Raw genomic sequence first — 22,985 nt, 5'->3', positions numbered from 1 at the left:
TCGCAAGTCACACCACTCTTTTCCTTGCAAGGAAAACAAAACGCGACTCACACACAGTCACGCAACACACCATAGCGGCACAGCCTCGGTCCACCACCGCGCCACCATGCAAAGTACATCTCTTTTCTTTCTAGAATTTGTTTTTATCCTATTTCTATTGGTGCAGATTCATTGTTGTTGTACTCTTAAATGTGGAGATGGAGAAGACTAAGGTACTTCAAATATTATTGAAGATGTTTAAATTTATTAAAATTGAAATTCTTTTAAAATTAGGTCTGCGAACTGACCCGTTTAACCTGCGGAATCCGCAGAATGGGGACGAATCAATTTATTTGATCCGTGTAAGAAGCGGGACAGACGAACCCAATCCACTGCCAATACGAGCTTATGCGGGCGGACCGACCCGCTTACCCACTCCTACCACCACTCTCGATGGACAAGTCACTGATCTTAGTGAATGTTGTCCAATTTTTAAAGAACATTATTTGTTGAGTAATGATGCTCTCCCATCACATCCTCTTTTATGATTTATTCATATTTCATTTTTTATTTTTGTTTTCATCGCATCACATGTTATATTTATTATTTTTTTTCTCTTTCATTTACCTCAATTCATCCCAAAATGGAATTGTTGTTTATAATTTCTCATATTTTTTTTGAAGTTAAAGTGTAGCCGGACAAGCACGACACTGTTGAGATCACCAATGAAAGATTAATATAAATATTAATTGTATTTAATCAAAAGAACACTTGTTTACTTTTAAATTATATCATGAATCAAATTATGAACTTAAATTAATTTAAAATAATATTACCTTTCATACTTCTATATAATTTATTTTAAAAATATTTATTATAATAATATTATATCGTTATATTCTATATATTTATTTTCCCTCGTGCTAATCTCTATAAATTTTGTATTAAGGTTTGTTTTATATTCCTAAAAATATTTAAAATATACATATCATAACTCTACCAATAAAATAAATTATTGATTCAAGTGGTCCTTAAAACTCTTGATCATATAATAAACAGTTTCATAAAAAAAAATAAAAACTATCATATTAAAAGAAACTACAAGAACAATTTCCATTACTATCTTTTGTTTAATTTTCATTCACATGTAAAAAAAATTTATAGAGTTATTTACTTAATTAGAAATCAGTTTTAGAAATTTAAAATAATTATATAGAAAAATTAACAATTTTATATCATATAACAATCTATGATTGGATACAGTTTAAAAAGCTCTCTTTTATTTAATTTTGTGATAACAGTAACGTTAAAATTTGAATTGTTTTGATTCGTTAGTATTTGATTCGTTAGTATTTGATTCTCCTGATTCCATTGTACACGATTGTACCTTGCACACCAAAATTCAACACACGCCAACACACTTGAAACACGTGCAGACCCACATGAACTTCAGCAGGCACGAGCATGGATGCCTATGTGAAGTGTGTTCTCCTTAATTATTAACCGCAAGATCGATTTAATTTACGGTCCAAGTGATCCCAAATTAACTTATGATCACCCCCTATTTTGAAGGCACTCACTCAGCAACGAATCTTGAAAACTAACCGTTCATTTTGGTTCCCAATAAAATGAACAAAACACCCTTTGCCCTCATAAAACCAAATATTTCAGTTTGCACTTTCCACCAACTATTTGCCTCTCTTTCAAGTGACATCTTTTGAGTCTGTTCTGTGCTGTATCTTTCACTTGCCACAAATCACCACACTGAAAAGGTTGACCTTCTAACCTTAATTTTCAACTTTCCACATGATTTTGTCACGTACTAATTAATATAATATTATTTTCTACATTCCAAAACACAGTATTGGGATGTGAACTTTGCCTTTTGTTTTCGGTATATGCTAACAAGTGTGTCCTGTGTTAAGGAACTTTAAAGTAACAAGATTTTTAGGACACCGGTTAGTAAGATTTTTTTTTCTTCTTTTCATTCATAGTATCTCAATTCTGATTTCTTCTTATAAGTTATATAATTTGTCATATTATTGGTTTTAGTTTTTGACCTTACATAAGTAAAATATTAGTCTTTTTTCTCCAAATTCACACCGTTCTCTCTTTAGTGTGTAGACTATAAGGCAGAAGAAGACAAAGGTTAAAGAAACCAAAGATGGATGTAGAAGCGGTGAAAAGGTCTCCTTCTCAAGAAAAATATGGCAGGGTTCAATCTGCAATAAGGTTGTTAGTGCTGGTTGTGTTTCTGGGTTGGATTTTCGTATGGATAGTGACTCCAACAAACACTTACCAACAAAAATGGCAGCCTCGGCTTCAAGCAAAGACTAATTCTATTTTTGGTGCACAAGGTCTCTTTTTGATTCAGCTATACATGTGCAAGAATCAAAATTCACTTCATGTTTACATTCCTTTAGTTTGCATATATCTGATATTTGATATCTAAAATCCAATTATGATCTTCTTTTGCAGGTGCAATGCTTCTGGTATACACTTTTCCAATCTTGTTCATAGCTGTTTTGGGATGTGTGTACGTTCACATAGCCAAAAAAGGAAACGGTTTCGGCAAGGAAAGGTCCAATATTTTCTTATTCTTGATACCCGCATTTTGATTCTTATATCATATTTAATTTGTTCTATGCAAATTGTTTTAATTTGTTAGATAAGGAAAAGCTAGTTCTGATAATTGGCTTTAATTTGCTACACCAGCTGCAGTAGTTATGGCAAGAAACGTGAGGTATCTATATGGAAGCGTTTGGTGCTTGTGAGAGGCCCTCTTGGCATAGTTTCTGGAACAGAAATGGTCTTCTTGTTAATGTTCATTGTTCTCCTAGTTTGGTCCTTTTCAATCTATCTGCATAATGGCTTTGCCAAAATCACCCACAAATCAGCAGCAGAACACGGTCTAAAAGTGTAAGGATATATATTCTTATTAAACACTTACATTTCAACAACTTGGTATATGCATGGTTAAAAAAAAAACATGTAATTTAAGACTTTTCTTTTTTATATTAGAAATTACAAATTTGTATAAGTCTTGTTCTTTACTTAATTTGCATCGGTAAAAGAAAATGTGCTGAGAAGAATATATTAGAGAATGTATGATTAATAAGCAATTATTAGATAGTTAAGGATCACATAATCCTTGTTAATCTCTATATTATAGTGTTATTATTTTTTCCTCATTGACCAGCAAATTTTAAGTGTATCATATTGATATTAATTGGGATCATAGAGAAATCATATTTATGGTAACTTATCATTATTAATATTAATGATGAGGTTTAGAAGTTAGAAGCATAGTTATTAAACTTAGTTTGGATCAACCGGGTTGATCCGTTGGCCTAGGAATTGAACACCTTACCAGTCCAAGTCACCTGTACTTGGATCAATTATGCATATGATCCGGTACGTCTCACTCGATATGATCTAGTCTTGAACTCGTGACTTGATGGATCATGTATTTTTTTTTTTCAAAAGAACAACATCACTCATGTTAGAAAATTGAATTTATACCTTACAATTATGTTGTTTATAAATTTACTTATATTTTTACCAAACATAATCGCATCTTGAAATTTGAGTAATGAAGTTGTTATCATTTTCAATTTTTTCTTGACTAATTTGTGTGTGTATTAAATTTTAACTTAAGATTGTTTATATATACTGAATTCTGAAGGAAAAAAAGATGTTGCATGCTCAAAATTTTAAACAAGTTCATGATTATGTTTCTAAATATGATAATTTTATTAAACTTTAAATTTTAAGTGTACAAGTTATGAAATTATTTATTTTTTTAAAATATAAATTGGATCATATTGGTCAACTAATGACTCATTGGGTCGATCCCTGATCCTATGATCCAGTACCCTAACCGAGTCGTAACTTGTCCGAGCCTAATAAGATTCGTTAGAAGTGATGGTAGTTTTTTATTTTTCTTTTTCATTTTTGGCAGCTGGGAGAAGAAACTAGATATTGCATCTGTGAGGTTGGCCCTAGTTGGGAACATATGCTTGGCATTCCTGTTTTTCCCGGTTGCTCGTGGTTCCTCAGTGCTACCTCTGCTTGGACTCACACCAGAGAGTTGCATCAAATACCATATTTGGCTAGGAAACGTGGCCATGACCCTTTTCACTGCTCATGGTATTTGTTTCATCATCTATTGGACAGTTACCGATAAACTTTCAAAGGTTCTTAAAAATCCCTACTACTATCTCTCTTTTGGTGCATTATGAAATTTGAGTATATATGAGTAATGCAATATCTTCCTATATCATCTTGCTAATTTTCTTAATATTCAATGAAGTAAAAATATTAGTTACATTCATCTTTTATCTTCATTTAGTAAGTAGTAGAATTTGTTGGAAGATGTCTTCAGAAGACTAAAAATTATTGTCATGCATTTGTTACATATCATATATTATGTATCACGAGAAAATTTAATGTGTTCAAACTTCTATAGAGTATTGCATGAATCTAAGAAACAGAGACAATAAATTTGACTAGGGAAACGTGAGAGAAGATAGAGATGTTATAGTATACCCTTAAATGAGTTTCAACACGTCAAGAAAAAGGTTTCGACACGTCAAGAAAGAGAGGAAGAGAGGCAGTGGGAGTTAATTTCTCAGCAACATTACAAAAACTTTTAAATTTTTTATACTACTATTTCTCAATCAGTAATCCTTTAATGAGGCGTACTCACGCTCACTCACCAATTCAAGGTGTATGCATGTTCATCAGTTTTTTTCCCCATAAATTCAACCACGATTATATTTAAATTTTTAATTTAATTATTCATTTGATTTATATATATATATATAAAATTTCTAAAATTATGAACAACTTACATCTACATTGAGAAAAAAAATCTGTACAAGCACTTACAAATGAAACAAGCATTTCATATCCAATGAGTTGCTACCCATGTCTCAAACCTGTTACTACATTCTTCTATGCATGCCCATTGACAGTTATTTTATTTTGTTATCTATAATATAGTATTGTAATTCTTTTGAGGGTAAATCTATATAATTGTATTTTTTATCATGTGGCTATGATTTTGTATCAAAGCAGATGCTAGAATGGAAAAAAACTGGGATATCAAATGTAGCTGGAGAGGTTGCTTTGCTTGCTGGTTTGTGCATGTGGATTGCAACCATCCCTCGCAATAGGCGAAAAGTTTTTGAGCTCTTCTTCTACACTCACTACCTCTACACCCTCTTCATTGTCTTCTTCATCTTTCACGTGGGCATTTTCTATGCATGCACTATTCTCCCCGGTTTCTACCTCTTCTTGGTTGATCGGTACCTAAGGTTTTTGCAATCAAGACGCCGAGTTCGTTTGGTTTCTGCTCGTGTTTTACCATGTGAAACTGTAGAACTCAACTTCTCCAAGAGCCATGGTATAATCAACATCACTATTTTACTTTTCATATCGGTTAAAATACTCTTTTGATTTCTCGTTTTATTTTTTAATTTCAGTTTAGTCTTTTAAGTTTAAAATTTTTACTTTAATCTCTTAAAATATTTTTATTAGATTAAATTAATTATTCCATCATTTTACTACACCAATTTGATTAATTTGATAAAAACATGACAAATTATGAAAATGTTATGTCATATATTGTCACGTCAGCAAAAAATTAACGCTGTAAAAAAAATTAAGGAAAAATTATTTTGATCTAATAGATACTTTTAAGAGATCAAAGTGAAACTTAGGAACCAAACAGAAACCTAAAAATAAGATGACAAACAAAAGGGTATTTAGCCTTCTAGGTATACCTCTTGAGAAATGCTGTACTTTTCATGTTAAGATTTTTTTAGAGTAAATGTGACATGTGTTTTGGTTTATGGCAGATTTGACTTATAATCCCACAAGTATTATGTTCATAAATGTACCAAGTATATCCAAACTTCAGTGGCATCCATTTACCATTACTTCTAATAGTAATTTGGAGCCAAAAATGATGAGTATTGTCATTAAAGGTGAAGGAACTTGGTCCCAGAAGCTCTACCAGATGCTTTCAACCCCTTCTGCAATTGATCATCTCAATGTCTCAGTTGAAGGTCCCTATGGACCAGCATCAACCAATTATCTAAGGTCTGCATCTCAGAAGCATAAACAATTTTATAAGCAATTTAGACCCCTAACTTTTAGTAAGTGCTCTAATTTCCTCATAATAACTCTACTTTTTTATTGACTAGGTATGACACTATTGTGATGGTTAGTGGAGGGAGTGGAATCACCCCTTTTATATCCATCATCCGGGAGCTATTGTATTTGAACACAACATTCAGATATAGAACCCCAAAAGTTATCCTAATTTGTGCATTCAAGAACTCTTACTATCTCTCAATGCTAGACCTCATCCTTCCAAATTCTGGCACCCCCTATGATATGTCCAACATGCAACTACAAATTAAGGCTTACATCACAAGAAAGGAGGAGCATAGATTGGAAAACCAAATTCACCTTCAACAAATATGGTTCAAACCCAAGGCAACAGATGCACCCATATCAGCTATTTTAGGTCCAAACAATTGGCTTTGGCTTTGTGCTATAATCTCGTCCTCGTTCATAATTTTCCTCATCTTAATTGGGATCATTACCCGATTCATCATTTTCCCTATAGACCATAATTCTAATAAAATATTTTCACAACCTTTGAGGTCATTCCTCAACATTTTTGCAATATGTGTGTCCATATCAATGGCAGCTAGTGCAGCTGTTCTTTGGAACAAGAAATACAACGACAGAGAAGCAAAACAGATTCAGAACTTAGAAGGATCATCATCAGCAGAATCCCCAAAGTTGAATACTGATGAAGGAGATAAAGAACTGGAAAGCCTCCCACAGCAATCCCTTGTTCAAGCTACAAAGGTGCATTATGGAGCAAGACCTGATCTAAGAAGTAAGTCATTTACCTATTACTTTAACTATGGCATAGAGATTCATCAATGAAATGAAATCATTTCTTATTCTTTTTCTAATGTTACAGGACTGCTATTGGAACTTGAAGGGTCAAGAGTGGGAGTTTTTGTTTCTGGACCCAAGAAAATGAGGCAAGAGGTTGCTGCCATTTGCTCATCTGATTTAGGAGAAAATCTGCATTTTGAATCCTTTAGCTTTAACTGGTAGTAAACGTTATAAAATGTGCATACTCAACCTGCGGATAGAGGCATATATAGCTACTAGAAGCTAGTGGTCTCTGCTAAGTGCTAACTAAAGTTTAGTAGGTTTTTTTTTTAACTTGTAGGTACAATTTTGTTGAGCAGTTTTGTTGCTTTAATTAAAGTATAAATTAGCTATTAAAAAATAATTAGGTCCTAAACAATGCTTCTTAGAAATATATTTTACTTCTTTACATAAAAGGAAAATAAAATTTCATTTAAAAATATAATTTGTCACAAAGGATACCAATTGTTAATAGAAAATTAACATATCATTGGTCTACGAGAAGTTGTGTTCAAATTTCTTAAGATTTTAAAATCAAGCATTATATATATAATTAGAACGGGAGACTTCATTAAAAATAATTCCTAAACGGTCAATTTAATTCCTAGATTTATATCTCATTGTTATTTTAGTCCATCAAACTAAGAAGATATACAGGATTCTAGGTTTTTTTAGAGTTTCATTCAAGTCTTTGAAATTAACTTCAAGGTAAATGAAACCCTAAAAATTTCATAAATTTATTTTAAAAAAATTTAGTTTTGGGGACTAAAATGACATTGACATATAAATTTAGGGACTAAATTGCTCATATGATAAAATGCTAAGATGCCAACTCTACTGCTTATGCTTCAAATTTAACACATTATTTTCATTTTTTTTGGTTTTGTCATAGAGTCTTTATCTGTTTGCTTTAAGGAAAAAAGAAAAAATGAAAGAAAGAGAAATGTCCAACCCAGATCATAATTAAAGATTCTCAAGTTAGATTATGTTTATTAAAAAGTTTTTTTAATAAATTTAAAAGCCGATTATGTTTAAATACAAAGAAAATATATCATCATTTCAAAACTTTGGATGTTTTAACTTTTTATTTTTGTTTCAAAACATTGATTGTTTAGAATTTCAATTTATAAGGAGACCAAAAGTACAATCAAGCTAAACAGAAAATAACAATGTATAAAGAAATGCGTCTTGCTAACTAGTACCCTAAAAACATTGATTAAAGAATCAAAATATGAAAGTTTTTAATGTGAAAATCATAGGGTTCACCCAACAAAAAATCTAGGAGAGCACAATTTTACGAGTCCCAATAAACAACTTTCTATTCTTAGTTCCTTAATTAGTGTAATACGGACACTAGTTAGCATTTGCTAAAGAAATAGCATGCACAACAGGAACAAACAAGTCTATGACATGCTCCATTAAGGGAGAAAAAACAAGTGCATAAATTTCACTTTGAATGTTAGGCTGATCAACAGCATATAACTAATATATACAGATGGATCTGTTTATGCTTTTATAAAAAACACATGTTACAAAATGTGAATTAAAAGTTAAAAGAATAATGAAATTCTCAGACATGCACAAGCCTCCCCTGTAGAAACTTCTAACCTCTATCTACATTTACTATTCTGGATTCATTGGATTAGCACCACAAAATGTTACCAAGATCATGGTAAACCAGCAAATGAACATAGTATTCTGGTTCCCACAATCAAATACGTTTATTCTGGTCCCCGCAATCAAATCCAATGGAAAGGATGCATAGTCCTTACGTGTGACATGATCGATGAGACTGATATGTGGGCAAGGCGAAAACCACCCAATCAGATTTCTTCATCAGGAAACAAATGTGTACCACAGTCCAGATGTGAAATCTATATTCACTTTCATTTTCCTTCTACATTTGCAACTGATGAAAGTCTCTCTTCCAGGTCTTCCAGCAAATCTTGATATTCTGTAAATGCTGGGTGTGACTGTTGTTCATAGAAAACAGACAGGAACATCATATTTTGTTCATTCAAGTATACAATGACGCCAAGACAATATAACCTACATCAGGAAAACAAAAATAGATATACCTCCAGGGTGGTGCTGTATGCTTTCCACAGCCGAACATCATGATGGAATAAGTCAAAAAGAACCTGAAAAATCTCAAGAAAACACTGGTCAACAAAGTGAACCCTTTCTAAAATGGCAAATGGCCCATGAGCGACAAAACTGCATACAACTATCTTCCTTAAACACATTTGGTTTACCCATTAACTTCCAAAGCATGTCATAATGAGCTTCCCACACTACAATTATGTCTAAAGAAAGAAATGAGAAAGGAAACGAGTCATACTAAGTTGGAGAACGACAGAGAAAAAGAGAGATGTAAACCATAGGGTTCAAGCAGAATAGATGAAATGGAGGAGTGTTTTAGGGGCTGTGACTAAAACATAACACTCAAGCTCAAAGCAAATTTTTTCCACACAACTATAAGACCTACATATGGAACTAATTGTTGAGCTGTAAAATGTCAACAAGAGAATAAACTCAATGTAAAATAGATGATAATGTTGCACTGAATGAGTGAACATTCTAGATAAGATAGGATTAGGAATGTATGCATTAGAAAAAAAAAAGGTTGGGGTAGTATCTATGATGAAAAGATGAAAAAAAAACTCATCTTAGCTGATTAAAACATGCTTGAAGATGCATTATAAAGGCCACACCCAATAAAGGAAGTAGATTTAAGGTCCTGTTTGTTTTACTTTCAGAAACAATTCCTCCCACCATACACACGTTCCAATGTAAAATTTGTGGTTGATATTAATTTAGGTACACATCCCAGATTCCAAATTATGTTCAACGGTTCAGAAGCAATTCTATTAAATTTAGTTCTACTTCAAAAACAACAAGCCTTAAATGGAGGATAATCCATTCATCAAAGGAAAAGAGAAGCCAAACATCTCTCTCTCTTTTCCATTTTTCCCTATAATTTCAACATAGTTTTGATGAAATCATGTCAGCATAATCTCAGATCTCTGTCATGTACACAGAAGCCAAACATACCTCAGAACGTCTTAAGAGAGTAGCCAGGACAACTATCCATTCCTTAAACTTGACAGAGCACATATGAGATAGGAGAAAGTCAGCATCCAAACGGCTCTGTAATGTTCCCATTTGAAGCTGATAACAAAAAATAGTGTTCAATAAAGGAGCAAAAAGAAAATATCAGCACAAATGTAGACAAGCTCCTGCCAAATGATTTAAGACTTTACATTATAGCAGCATTCTAAATTGGTGGATTCAGCAGTGAAACATCAGAGTTACCCCTTCTAAGATCTTAATCATGATTTATGGTTATTTTGACATCATAACTTTTTCCATAGAAAAAGAAATTTTACCAAAGAGAAAAGAAGGAAAGTAAAATGACAGGAGGATAAAGAATCCTGCAATATCATGAGATCTTTTAGAGCATAATTGATCAATTTTATCAAGTTATAGCGAAAAACCTACCTAATAAACCCATATCTAAACAACAAAATGGGTGCCAAAATACTAGGACACAGAAAAAGTTTGTAGTATCACCAGAGTTTACAACTAAGGCTTGAGTAAATAAAACAAGATGGAAAGCTATAGTACAGCATTAAAGATTTTATGCATCATCTAACAACTGTAGAAAGAGAGGTTGAAAAAAGAGCCAATATTAGGCCACTCAAATGTAAAAATCAAGGAAATGAAAATGTTAAAATCTTAAACCTTTTGGCTTATTAGTTCAAGCCCAGAAGCAAAATTCTCCAACCGAGCACTTCCATATCTTTCACGTTGTAGATACTCCTACAATTGGTGTCATCGAACAATTTAAACACTGAAAACTAAAAAGAAAATTATCTTACAGCGATTAGAATAAGTCAATCAGCAAGATCTTACCACTAAATCAAACTGAGTTCCTTTTACAAATGCAACAAGCTTGGAGAGCTCTTTCCCAGACATCAGGTAACTAGCATGGTTTTCTAAAATATTCTTAACAGAGGTAACATGAGAACTTTGTTCTTTGAATGAGGTGCTGCTCCAAAGATAATTACTAGTTAGTATGGTTGGCAACTTTGATGCTAGAGCAACCAAAAAGAAATACAATTTACTAAAGTTCAGATGAACCTTTTATCCAATGATTGCTTCTGCTCACTAGAACGAAAAAGAAAATAGCCTAAAAATCTTGGAGACAGTTTATCTGAATCGTTTGATGCTTGGTCATATTCCCTACCAGATCTTAGCAAGAACCGCACCTGAGGACCCAAAACAAAATAGATAACAGAAAGGAAAATGCCATGATCTCTTGTACGAGATATATTGCTTGACCAGCTAAATGGATAAATCTGATAGGGTTTCAAAACATTACCAGCTCCCCAGCAAGCTCGTACAATGATTCATCAAGTGTTGCCTGTGTAAGTTTGATAACCACATCATTGAAGTTGGTGTAACTAGAGTTAAATAAATCAAATGGAAAAAAAGGACTGAAGCAATCAAGCCCAAACCTGTAATAATCGTAAAGCACAGTACTGACTGACAGCAGGACCTTCAAGTTTGGCAATCACCTGTTATATTTCAGGTGAAATTGATTAAATTTTGTTAATCAAGCCTAAAACCCTAAAGCCCTAAAGCATATATAATACAACAATCACACCAGAAAAAATGATCTATTCTCTTTTTTAGGGGTAACAGAGTGCAACATGTGTGGGTTAAACACAACAAATTGTCTAACCAGGGAGAAAATTTAGAACCAAGTAAATGTTAGAATTGTCACCTTGTCAACTATAATTATGCAACACAACAATCAAATAGCAAACCAAATCTATAAGAAAGAAGAAACCTTGGCATAAATATAAAACCTACTAATTATGATTTAAATGGGGAAAATGTATTTTTGGTCTCTCAAAATATTTTGAAAAGTTGGTTTTAATCTCTATAAAAATTATATACATTTAGCTCCCCTACATTTTAATAGAAACACATGTATTTAGTCTCTGATGAGAGACTAAAACCACATTCTTAGAATTTGAGTGTGGACCTAACCCAACCCCTAAAGTTAGTTCATAGGAAGAGGGTTGTTCCTACTTATATGCACTATTTTGTTCATACCACTAATCAATATGTGATCTCCAACATACGCCTCATGCCAAGGCCTGAACATTTGCATGTGGCTTGATGGGCCCAATAACAACCACTAGGATAGGTCTTGATACTATCTCAAAATTTGGGATTGGGCCTAATTCAACCTCAAAAACTTGTTCATATGGTGAAAGTTGTCTCCCGCTTATATACATTTTGGTCACATCATTAGTCAATATGAGATCTCCAACTCACATCACTTTTAGTAAATGTACGGACTAAAAAAAAGAAAAAAACTAGTGCATACCTCAGTGCAAGAGATTCTTCGCTTCACAAAGGTATGGGAGAGGGTAATTGTAATTATTGTATGCAACCTTCCCCTTGCATATGCAAAGAGGTTGTTTTTGGATTCAAGACCATGGCCACCAAGGCACAACTTTACCATTGCGCCAGGTAAAAATGTAAAAATGCACTACCTCTGTTCCTTTTTATAAGAAACAAGTTATAGTGTAAAATACACTATAACTTGTTTCTTATAATAAGGAACAGAGGTAGTATTAAATTTTTATAGGCACTAAAACCAAATTTCAAAATATTTTGAGGGAAGTTATAAAAAAAAAAAGAAATATTTTGGGGGACCTAAAATAAATTTTACCCAAAAAAGGTATAAGAAAGCAAGAAATATCAGAATGTAACATATTAACATTCTTACAAATAAAGGACCTGTTAAGAAAGGAAAGTGAGTCTTACAAGTATATAACAAGCTGCAGTGCGATACCATCTACGTTGAAAGCATTCCTCAAACAATCTATATAGAAACCCCCCAAAAAAAATTACACATCTAAAATATGCAGTAAAAAAAGCATTATAACTTGCACTAACTAGCCAAAAGGGAACAAAATTCAAATGACATTGTAGAGCAGAAACAGTAAAAGGTAAAACTGTTTATTATATAATAGACTGATACATGAAACAAAAATATAGAATAGAGCATTTCACATAGTAATCAAAATTGAAATTAAAATTCAAAGCATAGATGCTTGAAGGACATACTCTGTTGATCTTCCAGCAGCAGTGAACAAATCTGCCCAATGACGACCATCAGTTTTTCTTGCAACACTTACAACAACATCAAGGTACTCCGGAAAATTCCTGATCAGGTCACAGGTCTTCTCTAAAAGAGACCTTTTAGCATGTTTAACAACTGAGATCTGGTTCTTGTTCACATTTGGCCTGGAATAATTGACATGAAAGTTAAACAGCCAACACAAACATCAATTGGCAACTAAGTTTTGCTCCAATAAATCACTGCATCCATGCTCAAGCAAAGGAAAATGCCAAGAAAATACAGCCAAGTACCAAGTTGCCTCAGCATAAAAGTAATATCATGTTTCATATTGCAGGAATGACGGGATCACGAGATTAGGTCCTGCTGATCTAATAAATGTGGACTTCAGCGGCTAATTGGATTTACACAAACATGCGGATAATAACCCATGATTCAACAATTGCATTGATGAAATTTACTTTTTGTGAAATGTTATTAAAAGTTTAATTATACACAGTATGACACTTTGTGTCAATTGGTCCTATCCCATTTTTCAAGTACTAACATTTCCAAAATTGAAGTACCTGGATATATCTGCTTCAAATACTGTAAAAAGAAGCCACTCTAGACAATGTGAAAAATGAGGCTTCTCAGCTGATAGCTCTGCCAGCCTTAAAGCTTCCTCAATTTTGTCCCTCTAGTAGACACATAAATAAATGGGAAAGAATCAGACAGATATCCTTTTTCTCTATACAACAAGAGTTCATTAGAGAGAAATGATAAGTTAAAAGAACAAGGTTGAACATCCCTCTAAAATAAAAGCATAAAAAAGAAACACAACAAATCCAACCCCCAACTTTAACCAGATAATAGCAGGCTCCCAGAACTCTTTGAATATATGACAATTCTTCTATCTAGTTAAATCAATTCTTTCTTATACAAAAGAAGTGAGAAATAAGAAGAGAAGAGCATCATTTAGAGAATATGCAATCCTTATCAGAAACATAAAAGACATGCAAATGCTCCATGCCTCCATCTTGCATGAAAACTGGGACAAAAAATACTTCACAATTCACACATCCTTTATGATAGTTTAGAATTATTTTCTTATCAAAATCTTGACATGTTTTGAAGCAATGGAATACTAACTATGGCAAATAAGAATGAAGACTTTAACAAATTCAATAAAGTTAAAGACCAATTCCTATTTCATATATTGTGCCTGAAAGTAAAATATTACTACACTTATCAATTTCCTAGACGATCAACATCAATAATGAAATCCTGCAATTTTCTTTTTCTTTTTTTTCCTTAGATACTTGTTATGTCAATGCACATGAATTTTCTATGCCCATTTATTACACTGAAGTTCATAAGATACCTACTAAAAGTACACCGGTGACTCCACCTCTTTAATATAATACATTTGTAGCTCCAAGGTGGGGCATATACATGGTAGTCTAAATCAGAATTCAAATCATAAAATCACACGATTTTATGATTTTAATTCCTCCGAAAGATTCAAATCACTAATGAAATGGAAGGCAATATGAAATCGGAATGCAATTGGGATTCTAATCGTAACTCGTAAAATTGTGAAAATCGTGCCACTTTCCAATTTCATGATCTGTTTGAAAGGTTTTTGACCCAGTTATAAAGTTAGAGACCCCTGATTCGGTTCAACGCTGCTTGAAGCTTCTTTTTTGTCTTGTGTGACTGTGAACTCTAACATCAAAGCTGCTGCTGCTTCTTCACAAAGCATCTGCGAAATTGAAACCTGACCCCTAACTGCCATTCTTCTTGCTCCATCTGAGCCAGCTGCCACCCACCATTGCTGTTTGAAGTTATATTCTCTGCACCAGCCACTATTTCTTCTCGGTTTTCTGGTCTGTTCCTTTGGTGTTTAAGTTTCATTCCTTGTAAGTTGTAACTTGTCAAAAAAAAACTTGATATGTTGTTTACTTTTGTTTGAGTTAACATTTTTACTACCTTACGGGTTATGACTTGTGAATATGATGCTTGACATTTATGGAATATAGATTATATGTACTAACATAGTAACATGCATATATATTATGCATATTATCATACGTATATGAATTTTGTAGAATCTTACAATTCAATTTAAGATCTATTAATTTTACCCCCTTCCTGATTTAAGGTAAAATCCTGATTTTGACTACCTTGGGCATATATAATATCTATTGGACCATATAGAGCATGCATGCCATGCTCTAAGATCTCCTTTTAAGAATTGAATGACAAAGGAAACCAAGAGAAAAATCCCAAAGATAAAATATGAATCAAGAGCTCAAGCAATTCTAACAATCTTCAATTTAACTCAATGTAACACCTGAAGAAGATGGCGGAGTAGGCAGTGCAGTATTGTTTGTGCTTGAGGAGATGGTTCAAAACATGGAAATTCAGCACTTGCTGGAAATGACATTCTCTGGGAAACACCAACAACTACACCAGCATTTGGAAGAAGTCCCAAAGGGTATACTTCACGATCAAACTCCAGCTCCGGATCCAACTAAAAAATGAGGCCAATTTCAATAAATTAATCGATTCCAGAATGAAGGAAAGACTGAATTTATTTGCTTCAAATAGCCTATCCACCAGATGAATTGTAAGATGATGCAGGAATTGCTCAATAAAGGAAACAGAGAAAAGAAGATAGCAAGTCAAATGCCTTGGCTAGTGCTTCATTTAGGGAGAAACCATAATATCATGTAGAATATGGAGCCAATCAACAGCACACACATACACAAACTAAATGGATCTACAGTTGCATGTGATTCTTTATAATTATAACATCAACAAAATATGTCTGAAGGAATGAATTGCAATATCAAATGTAAAGCAAAGAAAACTTTGAATAAATGAACTATGAAGTCATGCATTATGTTCAATGCAGCCTACTAGGTTATAAACATGCTTTCCGGCTAATTTATATCCAGACCTGTAAGAAATCTTCCTGCTTAAAAGAATTAGCACCTGGAGATGGATACCAAACCTGCAATAATGAACATCCATGTAAAAAAAAAAAAATACCAGACAAGTAAAAAGCAAATACACTTGAGGGTGAATCAAGAGTCATAAACCTAGTAAAGTTCAGGGATGTACATACAGTGAATAAGAAAGACCTTAACAGTTTACCTGCATGCCTCGATGACCATAATCTAACCATGAAACTTCCTCAATCAAATTTGTTTTATCCTCAGACTGACCACAGGTGACCCAAAATAGTTCAACTGAATCAGTGAGATTTCTCTCCCGTCCATCATCCAAGTCAAGAAGTGAAAGCTCCCCATTTGCTCTCAATATCAAACATCTACAACAAATCACTTTCATGAGGAAAGTCATATGAAAGTATAACCCCCCCCCCCCCCTCCCCACGCATGAATGCTTCCATCCTCATATTCTAGTTACACTTGGCTTGGCATAAACACCGAAAAAAACAAATTTGTTCAAGATGAATTATTAACAGCGAAAAAAACACTATTGGCTCTAGAACAGCAACAAAAAAAAACCGAGTTTAAGAGGGCATACTAATCCTAATTGCCACTCAACAAGCTAGGAACTCAGATGCAATTTAGACAGCCATATATATTTAAATTGTTATTATGGCAATAATTGCATGGGATACTCAGTTGTAATGCATTCTGATTCACTGATAGTTGTATTTTGAAACATTTCAATTAGAGAAATGGCAAAACAAATTGGAGCAAGTGAAGCTGTTCACAAGGAGAATACCTTGCTGGCTCTCTTGTTAATGAATCTGACAAAACCAAATTGTTTGAAATAGATTCTCTTGGAAGTTGATCAGGAATGAATCGCATTGCTGCAGGATGGCTCTTGGCAGTCATAATTGAAAGTTCTCGTACTGCAGAAAGCTGTTTGTCATGTTATCACTTAAAAAATGTATAACAATGCAGGCTTTATCGAAGAAATTTCAAATAAAAAATGGAGCATAACATTTGAGACAAAAAAAAGTAGAAAAACTATGTGCAAGTATGCATTTACCTGTAAATCTGGATTTCCTGAAGGAGTTAATTCACCAAATAACTTCACATGGAATATGTGGACAACAAATGGTCTATATGTAAGCAGCATATAATCTTGGTACACATCCATCACCATTGGTTTAGCAAGCAATGGTTTTCGACAGAGTAATGAGCTTTGATCAAGGTGATATCTTGGGTAAAAGAGCAATTCATACCTGAGATAAAACAAGGAGACCTAAGAGACCATGGATGTAGAACGAAATGGCAGTGCAGAATGCTACAGAAAGTCAGAAACTATAATTTTAATGAGACCTATTTTCCTTCTTGTGTGTGGGCATCTATTAGAGTTAGGTTTTTCCATGCATGTACATTGTTAAAAACCACTTGGTTATGAAAGAATTTTGACAAAACTAAAATTTGTAAGTATCAACAGCATGTAAAATGTAAGTAAATAAAAGTATCTCACGTATTTGATGAATCAACATAGTTGCAGACAACGACAATCTTCCCCAGCCATAACAAACCTTTACACTGAATCTTTTGCTCCTGAGTAACATCTCCAAATACTCTCCATCTTTTCAATCGTATATCATACAATATCAAACCATGAAGACCAGCAACAGCTAAGTACATGCCATCCTGGCTAGCTGCCACATGTTGAACAGGCCAGTTTTGGGAAATATAAGAAACCTGCACAAACTTTTAAACTTTAGAAGGGATATCCATTCAGTGGGAATTGCTGTGTTCACAATTTGGCAATCAAACACATAACTGGAAGCTTAAGATGTAGCATTTTGAGTTCATCAGTCTCTTCTGACTGCACAATGAGTAAACGGTCTTCCCCATAAATCACTTGCCGGATGTATGTAGTGCCTGAAACACCTCTGCTAAGACAGCATTTCCCAAATGAGAACGATAGAATTCTCTCTGAAGACCCCACCTCAATAGCATAAAGTCTATATCCATATTCATCCCACTGCATCAGTGAGGTACCACCCATCAATGGTTCATACTTACAATCATGGTTTGGCTTAGATATTGGAGAAGACACAGAACTTAAACCTATTTGTCGGATTGTTGACATCAAGCGACACCCAGAAACAGACCAAACTGTAAGCCCCCTTAACTTCCACCCAACTGCAAAAGCGGAATTATCAGGTGTCCAAGCAATGAAACTAACAGGGCCAGTGTCATCCATTGAATATCTGCAAAATAATCCCAATATATTTCAAGACATCAAACCACCCTTGATTTTATTATTTATTAAAGTACATAATGATTTAAACACATTTAAATTCAATAGTGGATGCATCCTTATTTGTGTGATTTATAGATAAGCTCGTGTTAGAAGAGCCTTATCTGTAAATGACATTCGACACAAGTCCCAATATACTGATAAGATAGAGAAAATTATCACTATAGTCACATTTCTTCTGACACTCTGAAATTGCACGCATTCACTAGACAGCAGAGAAATGTAATTTAATTAGGATGACTGGTTCTGGAATAACTTAGAATGTGCAGATCTTCCCAATTAAGTTAACAGTGATGATATCATGATACACTTTCAAAACATAAATAAATAAGCAAAATAAATAAATAAATAAGATAGCATTAGCATCAAGTAGCACGTGACACAAAACATTAACCCAAGTAGTTATACACAATCTTTGGGAGAACTTGCGTGTCAAGGTTGGAGAAGTAAATCATGAAGGTTTTCAATTTAACACCGATTCCTTACATGCATAATAAATAAAACTTACCCCCAGTCATACAAAGAGACTGCACGTATAAGTGATACTGATTCAGCCAAATCATACAACTCCACTATTCCTCTTTTGGTACCAACAGCAAGAATTTGCTGCTCTAGAGCTACTGAAGCACAGACAGCATCACCACAAGCCAATCTCTTTTCTGCTTTGATACAGTCAACTTGCTTTAGGCCTTTTTTACTCACAGAACATGAGACAAGTTCCCCGTCAGAATACAAGACAAATAGGAACCTCAATGGAAGGCAAAGCTCCAGTTGGTTGATTTCAGACTTTCTAGGAATAATGTGATTGGACATAAGAACCTTTGGGTGACTTTTAGGAGAAAGACCATTCTCTAGAGTAAGTGGCATTTGAGAATTGTCAAAGCTAGCAGTAGGTTGTGGATAAAATTGAAAAGCCCCATAGAACTGTTCAGGAGATCATAAAATGATAGTAATATTGTTAAACATCAAAACAAAAAAGATTTCGGTATACATGGCTGAATATTGCCAGTATACCAATGATCATAAGTTAGATTAGGATAAAATGTCCAAAATTGTTTAGTCCAGTATGTTTAATTTACCTCCCCTTTCCAAGACATACTGTATAAAGTTCCATCAGAAAGTCCAAGTAGCATATGTTTGTTATCACTAACAATATTGCTCCTGGCAAAATAGATGTATAAAGAGATGTATCAAGATCACACTGCAAAATGGCTTCAAATTATACAATGATATACACAGAGTGAAGTGCAAAAATTTGACACTTCCAAGGAAGCATTGAGGAATTACAGAGTGATGTATTCAACAATATACAATTATTACAATATGGCTTTAGAATTTAGATAAGGCAAGTAGGGTAAAAAGAAACCATGTAGACACTCAATTGCCATACTAATTAATAACCCATGATATGACAGATGCCAATAGTTACTTTGTAAAGCATTGGCATTTACATAATCAAATCGATACAGAATTTTCCAAAAAGCATATTCTTCAGACCTAATATAATACTTCTACTTTTGCTTTTCAAATACCTAAAATCTTTACTTCTCTCTGCATTTCCTATTTATCAGTAAGACAGTACAATCAATTTCAATGATAAAAAAGAAACAAACATATCTTTTCCTGGTTTCATAAAATGTAAAAAAAAATATAAATATATATATATATATACAAACATACATACATACATACATATATATATATTTATATTTAAGCAACAATTTCTAATACAAAATTATATTCTACTATAAGGATTCCAACTCATATTCTATAATCCATTCCAGTAGTATTTTTGTTCAATTTTCAATCATATTAACTCACATAGATAAGGAAAGTTATAAATTAAAAAAACAAGCAGGAAACCTACACTGACAAATCCTTTGCTGTAAAAGGAACTTGCTCTGTAAGCAGAAGAGAAATAGTAGCTAGGCACAAAGCAGAGGGTTGTTTCCCACCAGTGTGTATTCTTTTATCTGATAGCTGGACCTTGAAAATGTGAAGAAAGAACGCAGATGTCTGCAAATGGAAAATATAGATGTATAAGGAACATAAATATGAATCCAAGAGCAGATTTATAATTAGAAGTATAACATAATGTAAAGTTGATCATTCATTGCATCAATCTAATCATATATCAACACACTAGCATACTTACAAGAATAGCGATTAATTTGGCATCAGGGCTCCACACGGCCTGCAAGTTTTCTCCTTCCCTCTGCAATGAATCTGAATCTCTCTTGTACTTCCCCAATCTCACTCTATGCTGAACCAACAAAAAATCAAAAACACTGTTAAGCCCAAGCTTTCACCCCACCAAAACTCCCTATACCCACATTACATCAAATCATCCCATAGCCCCATGAAACCACTTCAGCTTTTCCCCTAAAATTTTAAAAACAAATAAATAAATCCATCATACTCAACTTCAAATACAAACTCCAAATATCAACATTTCAGAAACCCAGTTCACATTTTTTTCCAAAAAAGCAAACATTACACACAATTTAATACAGTCACAAATTCCCAACAAGCATACCTCAATGAAAACCCAGTTCATGCCCAAAAACAACACACACACGTACACACATTAATTCAAGCACCCACATTGCAAAATCTCACCTCCACAAAATCCCATGTCAATTCTCTCCCAAAGACAAAAAATTTACACAGAACTCAATCACACAACGGGTAACATCAACATCTTGCACGGATCCATGTACCTGGGAAGTGCTCCAGAGTTCAAAGTGAGTGGGGGAGACAACGAGCAACGTGCGATTGATGACTTTGAGGTACACAATCTTCTGTGCAGAGGGACACAGTCCTTGCTCCAGAGGGATGACCTGAGGCCACCCATATGCCATATACATCTTCTTCTTCTTCTTATCAGATTTGCTTTCTGCTTGGTGCAATCTGTGACGGATCTAGAATCTGCAGAGCGATGTGAGGGACTGCAAAACCGAGATCACGAGCATTTCCTGAGGACGCTAAATGTTTCAGCTTTGATCCAGGATTTGGATTTGGATTTGGGAACAACAACCAAATTCAACTACAGGGCCACCCCCAGCTACACACAATGAAAAATAAAATCAAAATATCGTTTGCATCACAAAATAATAATAAATAATAGTGAATAAATAAATACTAGTAAATAATAAATTTACATACAAAGTAAAAAATTAGAGTAAATAGTTGTTTATATAATTTTTAAAGTGATTATTACAAAAATTAATGATTTTATTATATATGTTCATTTATGATTGAATACTTTACACTTCTAATACATTGTAATTAAATTATAAGTATATATGTACCTGTGTAGATTCTTGTCATCTCCACCTGTATTTTAAAAAAAAAATTCTCTTACAATTTGTAGATTTGTTTATAATTAGTGAAATTGGCGTATTTTTTCTTTTTGAGTAAACATTATAATCAAGTCATGAGTTTAAACAAAATTAAGGAGAAAATTGGATGGACGTATTTTTTTACTACATGAACGTATTTAATATAAAAGAAATGTTAATGATATTTTTTTCTCATATTCTATTTTAATACTCTTAAAATTTATTAAAAATCATCAATTTTAATAAATTTTACTAAAAAATCATAAGAGAAATATTAAATAAAAATTTGTATCCACTAAAATTTATAATTTTTAATCAATTTTAGTTAATCATAACGAGTGTTTAAAAGAGAATATTAATAGCATTTGCTTTTAACATAGTTGTGTATGATGATATCAAAATTCGCACTTAGAGCAAAAGGGTTTGCGGTGTAATTGTTTCAGCACTTGGAGTTTTGCTAACTATTTACACCTTCATTTTACTAAGTACCCCCTACCTACTTTTTATGTTCTAGTTCTAAAAAATAATTTCTGGAAAGTAATTTCCAAAACTATAGTTTAATAAAATACAAACTACTTTCCAGAACAATATATATCAACTCTGGAAAATAATTTTGAAAATTATGTGTATTTTGTTTAAATGTAGTTGCAAAGGTTACTTTCCAAAAATTGATATATGTTGTTGAAAAATCAATTTTTAGAACTATGTATTAACAAATAAAAGGGTGTAATTAAGAATAAAAAAACATAAAGAATAGGAAAGGGGAGTACTTAGCAAACACGGGATGAAAATAGCAAGTCTTTTTTTAGTTTTTTTGAACTTATTTACTCATCAATGTTGTCATATGCCCAGCTGTTGGACAGCAATATGCAAGTGGCATGTACTATTTACATCTCCCAATTTTACTAAGTACACTCCCCATCCCCCCTTTTCAATCCTAATTATCCGTTATATTTTTTTATTAAAGGACTACACCCCTTTCCAGAATACCTTATATCTATCCTAGAAATATATTTCTAAAACTTTATAGCATAGTTTTAGAAAATACATTTCTGAAATAGGTATATGTTATTCTAGAAAAACATTTTTGATAGTAATAATCTTTAGATCGCTGATGTTGTAAACACTTATCTTACACCCTATGTTTGTTATTTTTATTTTCATTCTATTATTAGTATTCTTTAAATCATATTTAAAATCTTATTTTTGTTCTACCTTATATTGTTATTTAAACCCTAACTTTGAATCGCACCTTCATTATATAAATTTCAATTATCCTTTAGAAACTCTTATGTGAGTTG

General features: G+C 33.1%; 2 protein-coding genes across 4 annotated transcripts; one reads left to right on the top strand and one right to left on the bottom strand.

Annotated features, from left to right (window-relative positions):
- Positions 1–1,619: 1,619 nt before the first annotated feature.
- Positions 1,620–7,300, top strand: LOC100814642 (ferric reduction oxidase 2). Of its 2 annotated transcripts, none has more exons than XM_041012134.1 (9): positions 1,620–1,751; positions 2,097–2,336; positions 2,458–2,560; positions 2,701–2,898; positions 3,941–4,175; positions 5,059–5,386; positions 5,841–6,084; positions 6,189–6,895; positions 6,983–7,300. In XM_041012134.1, exons 2-9 carry the CDS (start codon positions 2,144–2,146, stop codon positions 7,120–7,122), a joined length of 2,148 nt encoding a protein of 715 aa, XP_040868068.1. In that variant the 5' UTR covers positions 1,620–1,751; positions 2,097–2,143; the 3' UTR covers positions 7,123–7,300. The 2 variants fall into 2 exon arrangements, with proteins under 2 accessions (XP_040868068.1, XP_014625860.1); XM_014770374.3 differs by having other exon boundaries at positions 2,695–2,898.
- A 1,057-nt stretch (positions 7,301–8,357) lies between these two features.
- LOC100813760 (guanine nucleotide exchange factor subunit RIC1) lies at positions 8,358–21,436 on the bottom strand. Of its 2 annotated transcripts, none has more exons than XM_003552358.5 (23): positions 21,064–21,436; positions 20,499–20,606; positions 20,211–20,359; positions 19,423–19,504; positions 18,852–19,267; positions 17,861–18,293; positions 17,555–17,778; positions 17,108–17,303; positions 16,838–16,977; positions 16,241–16,415; positions 16,044–16,097; positions 15,435–15,614; positions 13,666–13,778; positions 13,087–13,266; positions 12,784–12,841; positions 11,460–11,519; positions 11,324–11,365; positions 11,083–11,210; positions 10,855–10,990; positions 10,684–10,761; positions 9,994–10,110; positions 9,018–9,080; positions 8,358–8,912 (listed from the first exon to the last, which is right to left on the bottom strand). In XM_003552358.5, the coding sequence occupies exons 1-23, from the start codon at positions 21,208–21,210 to the stop codon at positions 8,826–8,828; spliced, it is 3,366 nt and encodes a 1,121-aa protein (XP_003552406.1). In that variant the 5' UTR covers positions 21,211–21,436; the 3' UTR covers positions 8,358–8,825. The 2 variants fall into 2 exon arrangements, with proteins under 2 accessions (XP_003552406.1, XP_014626416.1); XM_014770930.3 differs by having other exon boundaries at positions 20,499–20,601.
- Positions 21,437–22,985: the final 1,549 nt, after the last annotated feature.

Source organism: Glycine max, chromosome 18 (genome assembly GCF_000004515.6).
Source record: "Glycine max cultivar Williams 82 chromosome 18, Glycine_max_v4.0, whole genome shotgun sequence".
In the NCBI taxonomy this organism is placed as follows: Eukaryota; Viridiplantae; Streptophyta; class Magnoliopsida; order Fabales; family Fabaceae; genus Glycine; species Glycine max.
Note: the sequence above shows the minus strand (reverse complement) of the source record. Positions and strands in the feature narration are given on the sequence as shown.

What these genes read in the sequence shown, in the direction of transcription:
- LOC100814642 (XM_014770374.3), top strand. Translation starts at nt 2,144, where the DNA reads ATGGATGTAGAAGCGGTGAAAAGGTCTCCTTCTCAAGAAAAATATGGC. An exon ending in TTACCGATAAACTTTCAAAG is followed by an intron (nt 4,176 to 5,058) that starts GTTCTTAAAAAT and finishes GTATCAAAGCAG; the next exon opens with ATGCTAGAATGGAAAAAAAC. An exon ending in AGCAAGACCTGATCTAAGAA is followed by an intron (nt 6,896 to 6,982) that starts GTAAGTCATTTA and finishes CTAATGTTACAG; the next exon opens with GACTGCTATTGGAACTTGAA.
- LOC100813760 (XM_003552358.5), bottom strand. Translation starts at nt 21,210, where the DNA reads ATGTATATGGCATATGGGTGGCCTCAGGTCATCCCTCTGGAGCAAGGA. An exon ending in CCAAATTAATCGCTATTCTT is followed by an intron (nt 20,360 to 20,498) that starts GTAAGTATGCTA and finishes TTCCATTTGCAG; the next exon opens with ACATCTGCGTTCTTTCTTCA. An exon ending in ACAGCAAAGGATTTGTCAGT is followed by an intron (nt 19,505 to 20,210) that starts GTAGGTTTCCTG and finishes CTATTTTGCCAG; the next exon opens with GAGCAATATTGTTAGTGATA.